At 35.1% G+C, this 22,374-nt stretch overlaps 3 protein-coding genes across 4 annotated transcripts in view; 1 reads left to right on the top strand and 2 right to left on the bottom strand.

Annotated features, from left to right (window-relative positions):
- Positions 1-381, bottom strand: part of elp2 (elongator acetyltransferase complex subunit 2) — a 33,962-nt gene extending 33,581 nt beyond the window's left edge. Inside the window, exon 1 of the mRNA XM_051136550.1 lies at positions 221-381. Coding sequence (XP_050992507.1) covers positions 221-352 — 132 coding nt within the window. The 5' untranslated portion in view covers positions 353-381. The remainder of the gene's footprint in view (positions 1-220) is intronic.
- A 217-nt stretch (positions 382-598) lies between these two features.
- Positions 599-3,173, top strand: abitram (actin binding transcription modulator). The gene is made up of 6 exons (XM_051136553.1): positions 599-771; positions 921-972; positions 2,057-2,186; positions 2,264-2,340; positions 2,427-2,496; positions 2,604-3,173. Exons 1-6 carry the CDS (start codon positions 693-695, stop codon positions 2,736-2,738), a joined length of 543 nt encoding a protein of 180 aa, XP_050992510.1. The 5' UTR covers positions 599-692; the 3' UTR covers positions 2,739-3,173.
- Positions 3,174-3,512: 339 nt separating this feature from the next.
- ctnnal1 (catenin (cadherin-associated protein), alpha-like 1) overlaps positions 3,513-22,374 on the bottom strand; it is a 76,737-nt gene continuing 57,875 nt past the window's right edge. Inside the window, exons 7-19 of one of the 2 annotated variants that reach the window (XM_051136552.1) lie at positions 21,638-21,838; positions 17,580-17,666; positions 16,019-16,177; positions 15,385-15,477; positions 14,209-14,359; positions 13,307-13,344; positions 13,164-13,214; positions 11,643-11,797; positions 11,339-11,387; positions 9,596-9,652; positions 8,836-8,955; positions 8,069-8,152; positions 3,513-6,367 (exon numbers count right to left, since the gene is read on the bottom strand). In XM_051136552.1, the coding sequence (XP_050992509.1) occupies positions 6,203-6,367; positions 8,069-8,152; positions 8,836-8,955; positions 9,596-9,652; positions 11,339-11,387; positions 11,643-11,797; positions 13,164-13,214; positions 13,307-13,344; positions 14,209-14,359; positions 15,385-15,477; positions 16,019-16,177; positions 17,580-17,666; positions 21,638-21,838 (1,410 nt within the window). In that variant the 3' untranslated portion in view covers positions 3,513-6,202. Of the gene's footprint in view, positions 6,368-8,068; positions 8,153-8,835; positions 8,956-9,595; positions 9,653-11,338; positions 11,388-11,642; positions 11,798-13,163; positions 13,215-13,306; positions 13,345-14,208; positions 14,360-15,384; positions 15,478-16,018; positions 16,178-17,579; positions 17,670-21,637; positions 21,839-22,374 lie in introns of both variants that reach the window. The other variant, XM_051136551.1, reaches the window with a different exon arrangement.

A 22,374-nucleotide genomic window follows, 5' to 3' on the forward strand; every position in this document is an offset into this window, starting at 1 on the left:
CCCTGTCAGAGACCTTATTTGACAGTTCATCAAACACTAAAGACATTTACAATTAAACTGCTTTATCAGAACGTACACTCTAAACATAGGCTTGAGTTTCCAGTTTGCACATCACTGCATTAAAGAATCGGAAGATATGCAATTGTAATAATGTAATAGTATACTTAAAAGCATCAGCATCATCTCAATAAAATCAAGAGAATAATCGCACGGTCAGTACCTTTGGATTATAAATGGCAACTGAATTACATGTCCCAAATGCGATGAGACCCCCTCTGCCCCATGACACAACATTAGGAGTGCGATTAGCACAACAAGAAACATGACATGTGTCCATTACAGGCGCTGCCATCTTCGACGCTGCTATGTGTCACACTTAAAAAGAACCGAAAGAATATGCCACGATAGTAGTTCCTGAAAGAGTTCTTTAAATCATGTTTCTCTAAAAATATACTCGAATTAGATTGAATAACAACTGTTTTGTATTCATTATCAGATAAAGTAAATTATGCAAGACGCAGTTATACAAAACACCTTCATATAACACAATTTAGCGTAACCGGATGTATTCAGAGCGGATTTTTTTGTGCAACTTGATTTGTCGTCCGGCTTCAAACATCACTGTTTAGAAATAATCAGACTGTATCACCCTCTCTGATTTTTTCCTTTTGATTTAATTGCTGTTTTAAGTGATGGATGCTGACATGGATGACAGCGATAAGAAAGCCCCATCAGTGATCGATCGCTATTTCACCCGCTGGTATAGAACTGGTAATATGTTCTGTTTTGTCTACTCTTGTTGGTTGTTTTTACTGCAGCTATTACTGCATGATTAAATTAGCTTTCACACGCGTGTTTTTATATATACATCTAAAAGATGTTGAGATTAATTACTGTGTTGGTGTAAATGCTTAATGTAGATCTGAAAGGAAAAGCATGTGAGGATCACTGCATTCTACAGCACTCCAACAGGTAAACGTTATATTCTCTTTACTGTGCAATCAGTGTTTTTTTTTTAACTACGTACGCTTTTACAAAGTTATTTTGTATTTAAACTAACGTTAGCAGATTGCAACGTTTTTTATTGTTGTTGTTATATCGCGTTATATCTTACTTAGAAATGTTAATATTTTTCTACACTTCAGATGCATTTTATGTATTTTAATCTGTACATAAATCCGAGATCCATACTTTAAATTTTAAAAATTGTAGATATATTATTACATATTTTAAACAATGATCTAACCAACTAACGTTATAAGGGTTCGCACTTATGTCACGATTTGGTCAGTTACCCGTATGTGCGGTCATATTGGCGATACTCGGATGTAAACAACAGCATGGATTGCATGGTTAATGTACTACTGAATACGTTGTTCTGCTAATTTATGCTGTCTAAACCACGGAAAACCCATGTGGAAGCTGCTAAATCAAATAGAGAAGGACTTTGTAAGCAAGAGGGGAGCAATATTTTGATTAACTAAAGTTAATATGTGGTAAATATACATATGTGCAGTAATAATTAAGATATTAGCCTAATATTTCACCTACCTGACCGGAAATGATAACAAACACAAATGTTGTCAAGATTCTTGTCCTGGAAATCCCAAGTTTGGCCACGACAAACATATTTTGTTTCTTTTTTTTTTTTTTTTTGCACTCTTCTTTATTTGTTATACACTTTTTTGGCAGTCTATAGTACTCCAAATGTTTTTCCAATTAGTACATCCCAAAACAAGTCAATAATTGACCATTTTCAGCAGCAAAAATCAGCAAAATATGCTAGTTTTGTTCGGTTCAGTGCCGCCAATATGGCCGATTGATGGCGCATCGTATAAAACACTTTATTTTTACTGACATGGTTCATATACATTCTTCAGAAATTATGGCTACTACACAATCAACTCATATGATATAGATTGAAATGACACCGTGTTGGAAATGTTGAAAAAAAAAAATTTAAGCCCACAGGGTCATAAGTGTTAATAGTTAGAGAAACACATCTCTCTAAACGTACCTATGCTGTGAAAATGTAACTCTGTTTTCCTCTTATCAGGATATGCGTCATCACACTTGCAGAGTCTCATCCTATCCTTCAGAATGGGCGAAAAATCAAAAACATAAACTACCAGATCAGTGATGGATGCAGCCGTCTGAAGAACAAGGTGTCTGGAAAGTCAAAGCGAGTGAGTACCTTTGCCTTAATGATTATTACATTGACACCTTCCCTGAATGTTATCCCTAAGTATAATTTATTCTGCAGGGTGGTCAATTCCTGACAGATTTTGCGCCACTGTGTAGAATAACATGCACAGATGAACAGGAGTACACTATATTCAGGTCAGTTACACAGACTGCCTCTGATACGCATCACATTCAGTTTGTGTAACATTAAAGCTATATAAATTCAACCCATATTTCCCCAGCTGTATCAGAGGACGTCTCCTAGAAGTAAATGAAGCCATTCTGAACAAGCCAGATCTGTTATTGGAAAAGGTGACTTGCAGTACAGCTTAAAAAAATCAAAAGGAAAAGCTCCTTTCAATCTTTTCCAAATTTAAAACCACATGTGTGAACTGTGCCCTCTGTTCTTATTGCCACAGCCTTCCACAGAGGGATACATTGCAGTTATATTACCAAAATTCGAAGAAAGTAAGAGAGTCACTGAAGGCCTTCTGACCAGAGAACAATATGAGGAGGTTCTTGCAAAAAGAAACCAACAAGAAGAGCCTTGCTGAGATCAACTTACACTTCGAAGCTGCTGATTGACTGAGTCTCTTTTGAAGAATAATTGCTTCAAGCAGGTGAAAAAACATCAGTGGCATCATGGCTATGTGCCACTTACATTTCAAAAAATATATTGAGAAAATGACAACTTGGAATGAAGACTAGTCTGCTGGATCCAGAACAGTCTTGGATTTCACTGGAGTGCATTTAGTTGGACCACTATTCATGAGATGCGTAACGATGCCAGTGTCATGGGTATTGTTTAGTTTGTTTCATTAAGAAGTGTTTTAATTTGAGAAGTAACAGGTCTGTCCTCACAGACACGTTATTTCCCTTTTGGTTGCTATAAAACTGTTTATAGCTCTAACTTTTTGGAGATCATTATAGTTTGAGTAAATGCTAAATAAAGGAACGCCTCCCTTCTGAGCGTATTCAGATTCCTCTTATATGTTTGTTTATGTTTTTATTCAGTCAATTTATTTTACATAAACTAAAGTCAGTGTTCTCAAAACAATTAACAGCCATCTGAACATTTAGTCATTTTCCCCAAACAGATTGTACAGATAACAAATTACATACATTTACAAAATATTACATTAAAAAACCTTACATATACAGTGGTGTAGGTAAAATGTATTTTGCGATATAGTTGAACATATAAACTGTTGGAGAACATTTTAATTGTTCGCTTGGATGGTCTTAGTTTGGAGAAATGTGTACAGTTGAATAAGGAAAACTGCATATGTCCTGTTTTGTGCATAAATAAATCACTCAGACATCCGTAATTTAAGAAAAATAACGTATATTTAGATTTTTTTCTGATTTCACAATCATTCAATGGTCCAACACTAATACAACTCAAGGTCATAGCTGCACAATCATCTCTAAAGCTTATGGTTTTGACTGACTTAAGTATAAATCAGAGGAACATTTTAGTAAAGTGTCAACTAGAATTGGTGTGTGAATGAAAATCCAATTTTCTGAAGAGCCTTTTAATCTGTGCCATACTAAAAAGTTGCTCTTCAGTACACGACAGCCTAAACTATTGATTTATATACCGTCTCACTCTAACCTTTTAGGTTAAATGTACCAAAGCTCAACTTACATTGTTAGGACTGAAGTAAAAATACAAATCACAGTGACCTACAAGGCAGTCAATACTATTACAAGGTTGTCACGCCACGAAAGTACATTTAAAGGGACAGTTTGTCTGAAAATGAAAATTGTGTCATTATTTACTTGCTCTCATGTTGTTCCAAACCTGTATGATGATCTGTGAAACATAAAAGATGATGTCTTGAGATGCTTTTGTCCATACAATGAAAGCCAATGGGGTCTAAAACAACATAAGAGAATCAAATTCAAAATCACTTATTTTTGTGTTTCACAGAAGTCATGCAGGTTTGGAATGTATGAAAGCCTGTTTCTGTCACTGAATAAAAAATTTAAAAAAGATTATTGCGACTATTTATCTGAGATTTCTGAATTTTTTGTCAGAACTGCGTGATACAAACTTATAATTCTGACTTTTTCTCAGAATTGTGATATATACACTCGCAATTGCGAGTTATAAAGTCAGAATTGAAAGATTTAAACTTGCAATTCTGAGAAATAAAGTAAAATTTGTGAGATATAAACTTACAATTAAAATTTTTTTTCTCAGAATTTCATGATATAAACTCACAATTGTGAGAAATAAAGTCAGTATTGCTAGATAAATCCTCAATTCTGACTTTTTTTTTTCTCAGAATTGTATGATATAAACAATTGCAAGAAATAAAGTCAGAATTGCGAGAAGAAAACTCACAATTCTTTTTTTTTTTTTACAATTCTGACTTTTTTTTCACAGTTCTGACTTTCAGAATTGCATGATATAAACTCAAAATTGTGAAAAATAGTCATTGCGACATAACTCACAATTCTGACTTTTTTCTCAGAATTGTGATATATACACTTGCAATTGCAAGTTATAAAGTCAGAACTGAGATATAAACTTGCAATTCTGAGAAATAAAGTCAAATTTGTGAGATATAAACTCACAATTCAAAATCTTTTTCTCAGAATTTAATAAAATAAACTATAAAGTCAGTATTGCTATATAAATCCTCAATTCCGACTTTTTTTCTCAGAATTTCATGATACAAACACAATTGCAAGAAATAAAGTCAGAATTGTGAGAATAAAACTCACAATTCTGACTTTTTTTTCCACAGTTCTGACTTTCAGAATTGCATGATATAAACTCAAAATTGCGAAAAAATAAAGTCATTGCAATGTAACTCACAATTTTGACTTTTTCTCAGAATTGTGATATATACACTTGCAATTACGAGTTATAAAGTCAGAATTGCATGATATAAACTCACAATTGTGAGAAATAAAGTCAGAATTGCAATATAAACTCACATTTCTGACTTTCTCTCAGAATTGCATGCTATAAACTCACAATTGCGAGAAATAAAGTCAGAACTCTGAAAACTCACAATTCTCACAAGAATTAAGTGATATAAACTCACAATTCTGACTTTTTATTCTCCGACTTAAGTGATATAAACTCACAATTGCAAGAAATGAAGTCAGAATTGCACAATTCTGACTTTTCACTCGCAAATGTGAGTTTGTATTTTGCAATTCTGACTTTTCTCAGATTTAAATTCACAATTATGAGTTATAAAGTCAGAATTGCGAGGTATTAACTCAATTCTGGCTCTTTTTTTTTTTAAGAATTGTGAAATTTAAATTTGCAATCGCGAGTTATAAAGTCAGAATTGTGAGATGTAAAATTGCAATTGCGAGAAAAAAAAGTCGCAATTACCTTGATTTTTTTATTCAGTGGGGGAAACAGGCTTCCATAGGAATGACATGAGGGTAAGCAAATGATAACAGAATTTTCATTTTTGGGTGAACTATCCCTTTAAAAGAAACTGTCTTATTTATTATCGTCCTTCAGAAATTCCTCTTTGGAAAGTAACGTTCCCTGCTGTAAACTCTCGAAACAGAACATCTGACTTCTCATACTAATATCCAAAGTCACTGAATTTCCTTGAGCATTGAGTAGACTGCCCTGTGGCAAGACCAGTGTAGGAAGATGATTAAAACTGGATATATTTGGCATCAACTTGTACATGAGGCAGTTACGTTAAATACAGTGTGCAGAGTTTTTTTGCATCAAACCTTTTATCATGTACACCTCAATGTTGGCTAATCACAAGAAACGCAGCTGAATATTCGGTTAAAACCGTAGCTTATTTACCAGCCATTACACTTGAAAGATTCGCATAATGACTTGAACACATGCAACAAAGGGATTTTTCTTCAATATTTTTTTGGTATCTGGAATGAGGCTGGTAACGCTAACGGTATCGTACACCACAAAGCGAATGGGCAGAAGCACAAAGAATGGCACGTTGTGAGCGAGTGCATTGCCATGCACTGTGTGCGCGAGAACAGGCAAGAGCGCCTTTGGTTTTCAAAGCTATTTGCTCTCCAGGAATGTTAGATTGGCCATGTGCTGCTCCAGGGATTTGACCCCAAAGCCGTTGGAGCCTTTGCCATTCAGAGTTTCCTCGCTGACGGTCGTGCTCAGCTGCTTCTCCCTCCAGTGCTGAGGTGAAGCCACACAGCTGCGTTCTGATTTACACTGGAATTAAAGGTAGAAGATACAGTTTATACAAACATGCTCTAGGGTTTGATAATAAACATTTTTTTAAATTCATGGAACAGAATATTACTCACAGCAGAACATTAAATAATAAGTGAGGATGTACAACATATCACTTAAAAAGAAACATAATCTAAGACTCTTTAAACTTCATCTTTAATAAAACAATTGAATCAGCTAGAATTTTAATATCGGTTCATCTGTAACAATGACATATTAGTGTAACACTGTGTCCGAACTAGTGTTATTTTCGCATGAAGATACTATTATTTTTATTTTACTTAAGTTTTTATTAATATTTGAATTATTTATGAATTATTTATTAATTTTTAGATTTTCATTTTTTAATTTAATTCGGTTAAAAGTTTAGGAATTTTGCTATGTGTTTTTGTAAGCATGAAGATTGTATTATTTTTATTTTTTTATTATTATCTGAAATAGTTTTTATTTAGATTTTTTTTATTTTAATTTTGGTTAAAAGTTTAGAAATTTTGTTGTGTTTTTGTAAGCATGCAGGTAATATTATTTTTATTTTACATTATTTTACTTCATTTTTTATTATTATCTGAAGTAGTTTTTATTTTTTGTCAATTTAATTTGGTGAAAAGTTTAGGAATTTTGCTGTGTTTTTTGTGTAAGCATAAAGATAATATTATTTTTATTTTACTTCATTTTTTATTATTATCATCTGAAATTTTTTTATTTCTATTTTAATTTTGGTTAAAAGTTTAGGAATTTTGTTGTGTGTTTTTGTAAGCATGAAGATAGGATTATTTTTTTTTTACTTTATTTTACTTCATTTCTTATTGATATTTCAATTACTTTTTATTTTTAGATTTTCTTTTTTCAATTTAATTTGGTTAAAAGTTTAGGAATTTGTTATTGTTTTTTTGTAAGCATGAAGATAGTATTATTTTTATTTTACTTTATTTTACTTTTTTATTATTATCTGAATTAGCTTTTATTTTGAGAATTTTTTAGATTTATATGATATATTTTAGCATATCAAGTTAACCTAAATGAAAATAAGAAATATGACAACTAGCTGAAATTAAACAAGTTTAGTTTTTTATATTTTATTTTATTTCAAGTAACTAAAGTTTTTTATGGTTTAAGGGTAACACTTTCCAAAAAAAATGTAATTTGTTAACATTAGTTAATGTATTAACTAACATGAATGAACACTACATTTATTACATTATTTATTAATCTTTGTCAATGTTAGTTAATAAAAATACAGTTGTTCATTGTTTGTTCATGTTAGTTCACAGTGCATTAACTAATGTTAACAAACAACTTTTTTGATTTTAATAATGCATTAGTAAATGCTAAAATTAACATTAACTAATGTATTTAATTAATGTTAACTAATGAACCTTATTGTAAAGTGTTACCGGTTTAATTCACAACCAGTTTTTGTCCTAACTAGACACTACCAATATTAAAATTCAGTCTGATACTGATAAGATGAGAATTATTGTCTTATTATAATATATGGTATGTAAAATAAATATTCATATTGTGATTTGCTAACATTTAAATTTAAAAATGTTTTAAAAATTTTTTTTTTAATTAAGTAAGTGTTAGATGAGCTAAATGAGCAAAAACAATGAAATATATAATATCAACCTATATGGATAAAATTAAAAAATTAATCTAGATTTCCATTTTGCTACCTACCTTTCTGATGAGCTTATTACAGACGGGCAGCAAATAGACCACCACTGTCAAGATGCCTTTGGTATTCTGTATGGATGAGTCAACCTGAACAAGACGAGAAAAACAGATGCATCATTAGCTGACCAAACTACCCAAAATATAGTACACAACGGCTGCTTGTTTGTGCCCACATTTCAGTCAAGCTATTATTTTTGCAGCGACAACAATCTATACATTTCTGACAGGTGATTTGTGGAACAGACTGGTTCACATATAATTGGTTTTTGCGAAATAATATGCTTGGAAACCACACGAGGGCTCCTGAAGACATGCTGGGAAATCCTGATTGAGCTTGTTTTTCCAGAGATCGTTTTCTTGGCTCCACAGCACGACACGAAACACAGCCTCTATAAACCTATTTAAACCTGCCTCTGGCTGTGACCTTTGCTTTAGCAAAACAAAAGGATGACCCTGGACAGCATGCCATTTTATCAGGTTAAATGGAGTCAGGAAATAGAGTAAGGTCAGTGTCTTTGGAGGAGAAACAGATTTATTATCTAATCACGTGTGGCAGTGACCTGTGACTTTAAACTTCAGTTCATGTTGTTCTCCTTAAGTGTATAAATTAAAATGAAACCGTATCATTTGAATCCTCAGATACAAAATGATGAATTAAAGTGCATGAATGGACTAAACTGTACTGTCAAATCAAACAAAATCATACTCATGTTTCATCTGCTCTATTCACTGATGTACAAAAACAGTCTGAAGCTGTTATGCTGCAGTACCTTCTGAAAGATGGCGCTCTTGCCCTGAACCGGAGTCTTGGCGCAGACCTGCAGCTGTTGACATGCGGCTGACAGCTTCTCTGTCTCAGACAGAATAAGGATTCTGTCTTCATCCAGCAGCTATAACACAGACACAAAACGTGGCTTTAACATTTAAAGTAGTACATAGACTATTTTTTAAATATGCAAAAGTATGAAAATGAATAATGTAATGGACTACTTTACTAACTACATGTTTTGTCATGTAATTTGGAAACAGATTACAATTTGTAAGTAATCGACCCAGCACTGTGTGTGTGTTTTTGTATGCGTAAAGCATTGCTTTCCTTCTACGAACCTTTCAGGACTTCCTGCGGCAAGGACACATTTAACAATCTAATAGCCCTAATTGAAACTTTCACCCAAAACTGCATTACAGGTTTGCTAAAGTGAGGTAATTGCTGAATTTTAACTGATGGATAAAAAAACAGACCTAAGCGATTTGTATAAGCTGTGCTCTGCTTGCAGCTGGGGAGATGCATTGTGGGTCAGGTATGTTTGAGATTATTAATCAAACTGTGCAGTGCACCACAAGTGTCAGGCTCTGTGATTATGGATGAGTGGCCCCCCCTCGGCTCCAGCCGGAGTAGGGTTAACTAACACTGATAGCTACGTCTCTGTGGTCCCGATGAGATGGATGACAGTCATTACAGTCCTTTATTTACAGGCGTCTAATTAAACTGTGGTACGCAAGCGCCTTGTGGGCACACGGGTGCTTTACCTGTGTGGAGAGAGAGTGGAGGATGTGGCACAGCTGGAGACCTTGGTCTGACAACACCTGGAAAACAAACCATAATGTAAGGGCTTACTCTATACCAGAGTAAATGTTACAGAGTAGTTCGGATCCTCAAAAATTGTTTATTATGGCAATGCTCATAATGTTGAATTTGATCCATGTAAAAAAAAAATCGTGTTGCAAAATACTTGATCACTATATTAAATCACCTCTATATGTTCTTGCACAAATCAGGTAACACTGGCATAAAAAACAGCAAAACAAACTGAAATTTGTAAGGTATGAATTAACATACACTACTAGTCAAAAGTTTTTGAACAGGACGATTTTTAATGTTCTTAAAGAAGTCTCTTCTGCTCACCAACCCTGTATTTATTTGATCCAAAGTAGAGCAAAGACAGTAAAATTGTGAAATATTTGTACTATTTAAAATAACTGTTTTCTATTTGAGTATATCTTAAAATGTAATTTATTTCTGTGATCAAAGCTAAATTTCATTACTCCAGTCCTCATTGTCACATGATCATTCTAATATGCTGATTTGCTGTTTATTATTATCAATATTTAAAACAGCTGTACATTTTTTAGGATTCTTTCATGAATAGAAAGACAAAAAGTTCAGCGCTTATCTGAAATAAAACGCTTTTATAACAATATACACTATACCGTTCAAAAGCTTGGAGTGAGTATATTTTTTTATTTTATTATTATTATAGAATATAATATTATTATAGATTAATTTATAGATTTTATAATTCTATTAATTTATAGAAATTAATAATTTTATTTAGCAATGATGCTTTAAACATCAAAAGTGAGGATAAAGACATTTATAATGTTACAAAAGATTTCTGTTTCAGATAAATGCTGTTCTGCTGAACTTTCTATTCATCAAAGAAACCTGAAAAAACTCTGCTTGACTGTTTTCAGCATAATAATAATAATAAATGTTTTTTGAGCATACAATCAGAATATTAGAATGATTTCTGAAGGATCATGTGACTGCTAAAAATTCACCTTTGAAATCACAGGAATAAATTACATTTTAAAATATTCAAATAGAAAGCAGTTATTTTAAATAGTAAAAATATTTCAACATTTTACTGTTTTTGCTGTACATTTGACCAAATAAATGTATGGTTGGTGAGCAGAAGAGACTTCTTTAAAAAAAAACATTAAAAATCTTACTGTTCAAAAACTTTTGACTGATAGTGTATGGCCACGTTCTTTTGGTTATTTTTACAACGATCAAGTGAGATAACTTGGAGACTTCATGTTACTTCAAATTATGAGTTTCCAAGTTGTAATTGTGAGTTTGACGTGAACTGTTTACTAGCAGGAAACTCGGAATTATGTGAACTGCAACATGACGTCAATGCAATGAAGTCAAAAAAGGCCATAAAAAAAAGGTACACAGACATACTAAAGAAACTTTGCAGTTCTCTTCAGCTGTGACGTTGAGCAGGTACGCTTGCTCAGTCAGATAAGAGGTTGTGTTTGGGTGGAGGCCAGTGTGCCCTACTAATAGAACGACACTGCCTAATCAGCATTTCCTCCCTATTCACAGCACACATCCTGCTCTGGATCACAGTATCTCACAGACAAATGACAGCTGGCCCTTTTAATAATATATTGATCCATCTTTTCCAGGGGATTCATTGCTCTTAATGGCACCTCAAAGAGATTCAATTAAAAAAAACCTATGAGAGAAAGCGAATGCTGGCGTACCTCAGCTTGGTGGAATAGATCCAATGTTGTCTTCAGCAGGCCTTCCCCCCTTAATCACAGATGGCAAAACAGCAGAGAGTTAATGAAACATCCTTAGAAGATCCATAAAACCGATTGTGTAGGTTGACAGAAAGTCAGATTAACAACAACATGGTTTTCTATTTCTGAACAGACATTTTTCATAAAGTTCAAACTTTCCAGCACGCTGTACTTAATTTCCTGTGTAATATAACACTACTCGAACCAATCTGATCATCTGATAAACGGACTATGAAGTTTATGAAAAGGTTTTTCTGTGGGTTACCTGGTGAAGAGGTACATGGAATACGCCATGCTGGATATGATCTGACACAATCGAACCATCTCGTGGTCCTGCTCGTCCCAGCGCTCCACCTCTGAGTCCACATCTGAGGTGAGGAGACACAGTTCCAGCCCAAGTTTGGCGATGGTGGTTTGCTCCTAAATAGATCAACATTTCAGATCATGACTCTTCAGACTCTTTAGATCATGACCACAAGGATACTTTCAAGCAGAACTAAATACTGACAAATTACAACATTTTAATTTAAAGGAACAGTACGTAATTTTCGCTGCTAGAGGGTGCATATTCAAAACAAACAAAGAAACAAATGCGTAGTTTGATGACACCCTGATGTGAGTGTGGAATCATGGGAGTAGTCATCTTCATCCCCACAGCCAATGCAATCCGACATATGCAACTATTACAGAAGGTTCAAACGCTCACTAATGATCCAGAAGGAAACAATACATTAAGAGCCAGGGGTGAAAACTTTTGAATGAAAACGTGTACATTTTTCTAATTTTGCCTAAATGTCATAATTTTCCATTTAGTACTGTCCTTCAGAAGATACAGAAGATACTTACATGTTTCCCAGAAGACAAAATAAGTAAAATTTACCCTGATTATCAAATTCCAGAAGTTTTCACCCCCCTGGCACTTAATGGATTGTTTCCTTCTGAAGCAGCAGTGAGCGTTTGAACCTTCTGTAATAGTTGCATATGAGTCCCTCAGTTGTCCTCAGTGTGAAAAGATGGATCTCAAAATCATACAGTCATTGTTGGAAAGGGTTAAAATACACAACAATGCTGAAAAAAAACAAAGAATTTGTGGGACCTGAAGGATTTTTATGAAGAACAGCAGGCAGTTTAACTGTTCAGGACAAACAAGGAGGAACAACTATCACTGAACAAAAAAAAAACGCTGTGGATCATTCAGGTAACAACACAGTATTAAGAAACTCTTAAACGGGGTCATTTTTATAAATTTAACTATTATTTTCTCTTGTAGACTACATGTAAACATCTTTTATGTGAAATACCTTATTCAAGTCAATACTAAATAAAAAATAACATCTTTTACATTGGTAAAACAATAAACATTTTGCAGATTCTGCAAGGTGTATGTAAACTTTTGACCTCAACTGTACATAATACTAAAATAACACTGCATATCACTTGGTAAGACTAAAATTACATAGGTGCAATGACTTGAGGTTCAGACTTTCAAATGAATTTTTTTTTTGTGACCGAACTAACACATAAAAATAAATAAGTTTCATCACACTTAGGCTTATCAGTTGTCCATTTTATTTCTTTAAATCTTAACTAACTTCAAATGTAGCCAATGTTTTGTGAAGTCCAGGTCATTACAACATTTATTTCAAAAATGAGGTTTTGTGGGACGTGGACTACATCTACATTTAGAAATGGAATGGAATGTAAAATTTCAGTCAAACTGACAGATAAAAATGATCATTACTTCAACTTTGGGTCGTACGTAATGTTCTATTAAGAGAAATTGTACCTCAGCGTCAAGTTTGGCAGCCTTGACTGTCTTCAGGTTGACAGAGTGTTTCTAGAAAATAGATGAATCAGTAAATATATAACGAAGTATGTGATATGGTAAGCGAAATTTGTGATAAAATCATAACTGCTTGTAAGACTCACCCCTGGTCTGGGTAGAGACAGATATGTTTTCTTATCACCTAAAATGAAGACAACATTTTAAGTATTAAAACCAAATATATCTACATTACAACATTAGAATTTCCATGCCAAGAACCTATAAAACTTGGTTCAAAAAGATGTCTAGCCTGAAAATGGCTGTGTATAATGATGTGGATGAACAGATACAAAGGCAGGATCTTGGGGGATGACAGTTTGTTTTGGGAAATATGCTCGGCTGGCACTGATGATGACTGGGAGCCTCTCATCTGGAACAAAAACATCTCCCCAGGCACCGGGTTTCTGTCATGTTACTGATGCCTTCCTTCAGACTCTAACAAATGTCGTCGCCACATAAAGCTCTTTATGCGCTGCCGTGAGAAAACCACAGTTTCACTTGGAAGAGCCGCCATCGCTCAAACACATCCTTGAGCGCTATGTCCAATACAGATGAGCGAAAGGACTTTCACAGAGCTGTAATCTCAGTGCGGCCGCAACAACGCGCCCTTAACCTTGCCTACAGAGATTTATCCAGCCTCTATTCAATTACCTTATGTGAGGGATGTGGATGCAGTGTAAATGTCAAAGCCGCACATCTTTAGCGGCTGGAAAAGATAGCAATCTGGCCACGAGGAAAAAGACCTTTAAAAACTGTCATCACTGCCCTGCCTATAGGCATGAACAAATGCATTTTGTGCAGCTGAAAATAACTGCTACTGATGCATTCAAAGCACCCGTGAAATGCAGATTACAATATTGTGGTATGTACTATGGTAAAAGTAGATATCATAAAATACATGCCATTTTGTTCATATCTTGGGCTGGAAAAAGAAGCTGTTTGAGTTTGTATTCTTAAAAGTCGGCCTACGAATTGTTGTCATGACTTAACAGCTCGTTTAACGCACCTCTGCGGCCCTCAAACACATCGTTGATCTCCTTCAGTAGGATGGCCATGTCACACAGCTGGGACTCCCAGGCCTCGCAAAACACATCCAGGTTTTCTTTGGCAATCTTGCTGGTGGGGTGCAAAGCAAGGGTCTGTGCCGCTGAGATGATCTGAGAGGATAAATTGAGAGGAAATACTTTTTTGGCGCATAGGTAAAAAAAACAAGTCTAAAGTAATGGCTGCCAAAAATCCCAAACAGTTTAAATTGTAATTAGAATTGTATTTTTGATCAAATGCAGTCTTGGTGACCGTAAGAGACTTTCAAAAACCTTAGTGAAAGTCTTTTGATGCGACTGCATAATTTGACTCCTGTGCAACATCTGAATATCAATATTCATCGCTGGTTTCCTTCCAGTGTCCCACAGCATAAATGCACCATCTAACTCTGTCGGCAACTGCATAATTATGATTTACAGCTTACTGGGAGGATGTTTCAAAAAACAAACACAGCGAAGCAGAGCTCGTCTCCGCTGAGGGTGTGGATTCAGCTGGTAATTACCTGTGGATTTTGGAATTACTGATAAAGCAACTCATTATCATGCACCCCTGAAGCTGCCGCTCACCCGCTGTGCTCTTATTGGCTGCCTGATCTTTAGGCCTCATCATTATTGGCTGGTGAGGTGAGGTTGCCCTCTCTAAGAATTCTCATTCCTGCATGCAATCAGATATGCTAATTAAGCTGATGAAATGCACTGCAAAAATACTCGGTCAAATATTACAATCTGCGTATTGGCCCAATCTTACGTTTTATTTTTCATTTCATATGTTAACTACTGTTTGTATTGAAAAGGAAAACAAGCAAAAACCGCAAAGATGATTTTGATGCATGATTTGTTTTTCTCATCCAGCTGAAAATGCATTTTAATTGCAATTTCTTGCTATTTTATGCCTGGGTGTGTAAGTGTGTTTCCCTCTGCTGTGTTTTTCTGCAATCAGAGCTGCAAAGTCAACAACAACAGTGCAAAATGTGTCTATTAAGCATTGGTGATTTTTGAAAAATAAGCACTATGTAAGGCGAATAACAATCTTCTTCAGTTTTTCTATTAACAAAATCTATATTGTCTCTGAAAGTAAGGACTCACGCTATAAGACGCCAGATTCCTACTCTAATAGCAGACAACTTCTCTCTGTTTACCTGTGGACCAATGACACGGAAAGTTTCCTCAGCGTGAACGCAGGTGATCTCCAGCGGCTCGGTCCCCGAAATGTGGCAGAGCAAACGACAAGTCTGAAATCAGAATAAATGACACACATTGAAGTATAGTACAATTCAAACGCTTTTTTTGAGATTATACGATATAGTCATTGTTAAACACACTGCAATGCATAAATCTGACAATAAGTACTGAATGCACATATTATGAAATATAATAAGTATAATAATACCCATAATTATTTATTAAATAATATTGAGCTCATTAGATACTAAATGAATTTTAACAGATTAGTTCACTTCCAGAAAAAAAAAAAATCCTGATAATTAATTTTGATAATTAACCCCATGTCATCCAAGATGATCATGTCTATCTTTCTTCAGTCAAAAAGAAATGAAGGTTTTTGAGGAAAACTTTCCAGGGTTTTTCTCCATATAGTGGACTTCAATCGGGATCAACATGTTAAAGGTACAATTTGAAGTTTTCAGTGCTCTACATGATCATCAGTATTCAACAATAGTGTAAATTGGCCCTCCTGTTACATTGGTGTCTTCAGAATATTTTTGAAGATAAAAATCTTTGTCGGAACAAATAATATTAAACCAAACTGCTCACCTCCACCAGTTGCTCTTTGTGTTCGGTCAGTGTGCCAGCATAATCAGCTACGGCCTCCAGGTTTCCATCCCCGCCGGAGGCCTTCAGGGCCTGCAGCACCAGATGATCTGAATGCAGCTTCAGCAGCTCAGTGGCTCTTCCCACCGCTACCCTATGAAGCTGAATGGGAAAAGTGCAATAATGTAGACTGACCAGTTTTTCCTAAAAAAATCCGTAAGTATTGTTATGAATTACATGTAAAACAAGACAACATTGTTTTAGCAACATGCTTCAGTGTTTTCATTTGATATGATCAATATGTGCAATACAGTTTTATGCAAAAGTTTGGAAACCCCTTGCAGAATCTGTGAAAATGTGAATAATTGTAACAAAATAAGAGAGATCATACAAAATGCATGTTTTTTTTATGTAATACTGTCCTGAGTAATATATTTTCCATAAAATATGTTTACATATAGTCCACAAGACCAAAAAATAGCTGAAATTATTAAAATAATCCCCTGCATGAGTCCCTTGTTTGTTCTGAACAGTTAAACTGATCACTGTTCTTCAGAAAAATCCTCCAGGACCTGCAGATTCTTCATTTTTCCAGCATCTTTTGCATATTTGAACCCTTTCCAACAGTGACTGCATGATTTTGAGATCCATATTTTCGCACTGAGGACAATTGAGGGACTCAAACACAACTATTAAAAAAAGGTTCAAACATTCACTGATGCTCCAGACAGAAAAACACGACGCATTAAGAGCCAGGGGGTAAAAACTTTTGAACATGATGATGTCGTCCAAATTTTTCTTATTTTGTTAAAATATCGGGTTTTTTTTTGTTTGTTTTTTTTTTAAATTTAGTACTGTCTTTTGGAAGCGTGTTTCCCGGAAGACAAAATAAGTACAATTTACCCTGATCTTCAAATTTAAAAAGTTTTCACCCCCGGCTCTTAATGCATTGTGCTTCCTTCTGGATCATCAGTGAACGTTTGAACCTTTTTTAATAGTTGTGTTTGAAAGATGGATCTCATACAGTCACTCCTGGAAAAGGTTTAAATATGTAAAAGATGCTAGAAAAACTGAAGAATCTGCAGGACCTGGAGGATTTTTCTGAAGAACAGTGCTCAGTTTAACTGTTCAAAACCATCACAAAACAAAAAAACAGTCGTAGATCATCCAGGTAACCACACACAATATTAAGAACCAAAGGTTCCCAAACTTTTGCAGAGGGTTATTCATGAAACAGATTCAGTACCCTCTCTAATAATTCATTACAAATTGATAACTCATGACTTTCTGAATCTTTTTGAGCCATTCATTGAAAAAAAGAGCTTATAAGAGTCATTTGTTCATTTGTTTAGACAATGGAAGAGAAAGGTATGTTGTCTGTTTTATTCATCATCTTCATCACCTCATGACTTTCAATTCAAATGCAAATTCACACCATGAGTAAATATGTCATGGCACTATAAATTCAGTGTGAGTGATACAGGATGGATGCCTCTGATTTTGTTTTAGATGCTTTGGCTCATGGGATTCAATCCCTGGGCAGAGCTTGTCACAAGAATCTCACCTCTCGCCTGAGATCACTGACACTCTGACAAGTCTTCAAAATAGAGAGCTCCACCTCGTCCGTGGCCTCTTTGGCTTTAAGCGATTGCTGCTGGAGGGGAAAAGAAACGGAAACAAAGATAGAAAGGGAATTTAACACACTGCAAACAGGATGATTTTCAACCAGCTGAACGTGCACCATTCATGTTGAAAAGCCGTCAAGTTTCAACACAAGTGTCAGTGGCCTAAGTAACCTGAAAGATGGACTCTGTTAGACATGACAGCCTTTATCCGCAGTTTTCTCTTCAGAGGACAGACAGACAGGTGGGTGGGATTGCTTTCAGACGGGATTACGATGGGGTGTCAACACAAACACGCCACAGAAGCCGTGTGAATGTTTGAAGCGCTCTCATCCTCCGTGGTTTACCCTGAGGCATCACACTGTGACTTAAACAGACATTGCACTTCAGTGAACACACTCCAAATGTTTCTGCCACTGAAATTGTGGACAGGTAAAGTGGGGAACAACCCAGATATTACCATGTAAAAACAACAGTGTCTTTAAATAAGTTTTGGCTGATGACAGCACAGACACGTACATAGTCGTAAACATTCAAAGACTGGTAGACAAAGAAGAAATAACTGCAGTGCTTGAAGGAGGAAAATTCATGCCCATGTTCTGTTTATTGACAGCCACACTCAAAAATGTCAAGAGCTTGTTTAAAGTAGAAATTAAATTATCAAGAAATTTTCATTCTGGAAGTGACTCACCCCCATGTCATCCAAGATGTTTGTCTTTCTTTCTTCATTCGCAAAGAAATTAAGTTATTTGAGGAAAATATTCCAGATTTTTCTCCATATATTTGAGGAAAACATTTCAGATTTTTCTCCATATAGTGGACTTGAATGGTCGCCAGTGGTTTGAAGGTGCAAATTGCAGTTTTAATGCAGCAACGTGCTCTACATGATCCCAGGCAAGGAATAAGGGTCTTATCTACACTCTAAAAAACGCTGGACTATTTTTAACCCAAATGCTGGGTTCAGCCTGTTGGGTCATTTTATTGGGTTGTTTTTAATAGTTCTTCTGAAACTACCGCTTCTACCCAACCACTAGGTTAAGCCTGTCTTTGATGAAACAACCCAGCTGCTGAGTTACAGTCAGAGCGCAGGCTTTTTGTGTCCTAGATTTGCACATTTTAATGTACATTTTAATGTCTTTCTGTATTTTGTCCATGTGTTCTTGCTTAATAATGTTCATCTTTTGATTATTGCTGTTGCCTCTAGTAATTCTGTGTGTGTTTTTAGTTCCAGTCCATTTTAAGCCAGCAATATAATAATTTTTAAACAATAGTTGACTTATACTTTTAAAATAACCCAGCATGTTTGGTAAAAACATTTAACCCAACCAGCTGGGTCAAAATAACCCAGCATGTGTTCTGTCCAATATTTACCCAACGTTGGGTTGCCAAATAACCCAAAAAGTTGGGTTGTTTTTAACCCAGCATTTTGTAGAGCGTAAAAAAGTATATAAAATTGTTGTTTTTTTAAGAAAATTACTGATTGTTTTGCTAAATAAGATCCTTATTTCTTGGCTGGGATCGTGAAGAGCCCTTTGCAGCTGCAATTTGGACCTTCAACCCGTTGGCCACCACTGAAGTCCATTATATGGAGAAAAATCCTGGAATGTTTTCCTCAAAAAACGTAATTGAAGAAAGAAAGACATAAACATCTTGGATGACAGGAACTTTTCATTCGGAAGTGTACTTCTTTAAATTAACAGTTCCAACCCAATTGGCTGGTTTTATGGAGTGATGTAGTGAGGTTACAAAGGTGTTGGATAGACATAATGAGTGCTCTTGAGAATAAACAAACCCACTGGATTTAAATTTAGTTAGATCGGCATCAGCGGATTGTCTGAAAATTAATGAACTAGTATTTTACAAGCAGAAGTGTCTATTTCACTTCACGTATTCCGAGTTATTTGTGGGGGGAAAACTATTTATTACTTTTTAGAGAATAGGTATTATAATAATGTATATAATTTAAAAAAAGACTTTCAAGATTCCACACTAAACTATTATTTTGGTTTAACCCCTTTCAGAAAAATCCTCCCCTAAATAGCCAGTAAAACAAAACAAACTGTCACTTTAGATGTTGGTCTCTTCCTGTGTAAGTGGGCAATTCTTGGGCAGAATCAGCTGCAGTGAGGACCACACATAAAACATCCGGCTACGTGAGATTAACGAAAACTTGCACAATACGTTTCCATGACCTTTTCAGTCAGTTGTGATTTTGGTATTTTTAAAAACTCAGACCAATTCCCCTATCAACTTGTAAATGTGGTGGCATATCAGAGAAACTGGCTTGTGAGAAAGTTTTACTACATACCCAAGTGCAATTTCTAGCCAACAAAATAGTTTACAGAACAACTAGAAAAGTTTATATTAACAGGAATTCCAGGATTTTTAAAGATTTTGTTTATGTCCATGACTTTTCTAGGCCTGGAAAATAATAATTTTAAATCCTCTGAAGCAGGGGTTCTCAAAGTGGGAACACACTAGCAAGACACATAGCAAGGGGGCCCCATGAAATAATTTTAGGTCTGTGTTTTGAGATGTGCAAAATGCATAGGGAATTTGTGGAATCTAGTTAAAAATAAATAAATAAATAAATTAATTTTAAAAAATGGAATTTACTGTACAATGTGGAATGTCACAGAATTTGGCATCTCTAAGTGAATGAATGTTGTGGTTTTATTTACTATGTACATACTGAAGCACGCATTGTGCTAGAGATGTTTCTTGTGCAAACAAAGTTTGACCCCAAGTTTCAGCAATGACAACCACATTTAAATGCGAAAGTGAGTTCCGTACATTATCGTTCCATGTGTGACCGGAACAGCAGTCACGCCCACATTTGTAACCATAGCAACATTTTGGCGTCTTGCAGGAGTGAACAAGAATTTAGCCTTTTGGTATGAGCCATTTTTTGGCTAAAGAGTCTTTTTGTCTGTCAATTTTAACTGAACTACCACTGTGCTGTAGATGTGGCCCTGGCCCCAAAATGTTTGTGAACCACTGCACTAATTTTTAGGTTTTTCCATGACTGTGGGAACCCTTCATTTAATACATTCTTATCTACTTTTTTTTTGCTACTATTCATATTCGCAATGTTTTCTTGTGAGATCACAGTACTACTGTAGTAATGCAGAGGTCAGGGCTTTGGTCCCCAGGAAACAAATTTAAAGCAGTTACTTCGGACAAATGTGTAAGCATAAAAGTTAACATTTCAACTTTCCATTTTGAAAAACTGTGAATATGCTGACATTTTCCTGTATATGTAAAATGAAAGAAAAAGTCAAAACTGCAGTGACTCAATCTTTTTCCTTGAACAGCATTTTTCATTTCTCTAGCAATGAATACCATGTCAGTTAGTATCAACCTTCAAATTAATGCTGTTATTAAACTATGTAATTTATTTTTTCTCCATGTTTTCTTTCTTTGTGACTTTTTCCTTTCTTTTCCTCCCTCTGTGGTTTAAAGACATTAGAAGGTTTAGAGTCAACTCTTTCTATGCACAAAGTCCTTATTTGATGTCAAGGAACATGTATACACAGTATACAGTATCACACACAAAAAAAATCATGTAAGTGTCAATAAAATTTGTCTGAAAAGTATGCTGCTGCACAATAAAAGAAACCATGGCACAATGTCAGCAAATGAATAGCTTTTTCAAGAAACCGAAGGCAGGAAGGAGGAAAGAATAAACACCTATAGATCTGCACTGTAAGACTTATTTTCCCAATGTATGAGGCACAGTGAGGGTGTGAGGTTCATGGACAGTTACTCCACAGGAAGAGAGACATGCAGAACATCCTCACATACTGCACAGCAAAGACATAAAGGACGGATATACAAGCCAAGTGAAAAGTTTGTGTTAAGATATGAACTTAAGGACACAAAATCAATGTCATACAGCTACACCTCAGCTACCTCCTGCTGTTACTATCAAGTGAGATTTAAGTCATATGGTAAAGGTCTAGTCGGTGCAATCCCTAATGTGTGAACGTGTCCATCTTACCGCGTGTCTCCATGTGTTTATGAGCTGTTTGGTCTCCTGACGCGTAATCTGGCAGAGTTGTATGATTGTCTCTCTCTGCTCGTGGCTGGTGTAAGCGGAGTCTGTAAAGTCTTCAGTTTTCTCCACCAGAGCTTCCAGCTGAGCCGCCACAGCCTCACAGGACACACAGTACAGAGAGTCTCTCAGACCTTCCACTTTAACCTGAAAGACAAACATACAAGCATCTGGTGAGATACTAAGGTAAGTGATTCATGATATACCATCTATTGGCTAATGTCTGCATTTTTGATATTATATTGGATATTTAATTGTTTCAACCAATTCATAACAATAAAAAAAATAATCACTGTCAGTCAAAATTTCTCCTGCATCTGCAAAATTGCATAGAGCACCTTAATGGGTAAAGTGTGTAATCTCAGTACCGAAAATAATTAGTATTCAGAAGTTCCTGGATGGTAAGATTTTGGGTCCCACTTTATATCAGGTGGCCTTAACTACTATATACTTACATTTAAATTAATAATTTGATACAGTGCATTTATTGTGTACATGTGTTTACATTGTACTTTATATTTTTAAAATACCTATATGTAATTACAACTGTAATTCATTTTTGTAATTACATTTATAGTTACAGTGTTGACCCATCCCTTACACCTTAACCCACCCTTAAACCTACCCATACCACCAAACCTGTCCTTAACCTTACCCATATCCCACCTTAATAGCACCAAAAG

This window comes from Labeo rohita, chromosome 19 (genome assembly GCF_022985175.1).
Source record: "Labeo rohita strain BAU-BD-2019 chromosome 19, IGBB_LRoh.1.0, whole genome shotgun sequence".
Taxonomy (NCBI): Eukaryota; Metazoa; Chordata; class Actinopteri; order Cypriniformes; family Cyprinidae; genus Labeo; species Labeo rohita.

Coding starts and splice junctions, on each gene's coding strand:
- abitram (XM_051136553.1), top strand. CDS start 693: ATGGATGCTGACATGGATGACAGCGATAAGAAAGCCCCATCAGTGATC. Junction 2,187..2,263: donor TGTCTGGAAAGTCAAAGCGA/GTGAGTACCTTT, acceptor TTTATTCTGCAG/GGTGGTCAATTCCTGACAGA. Junction 2,341..2,426: donor CAGGAGTACACTATATTCAG/GTCAGTTACACA, acceptor ATATTTCCCCAG/CTGTATCAGAGGACGTCTCC.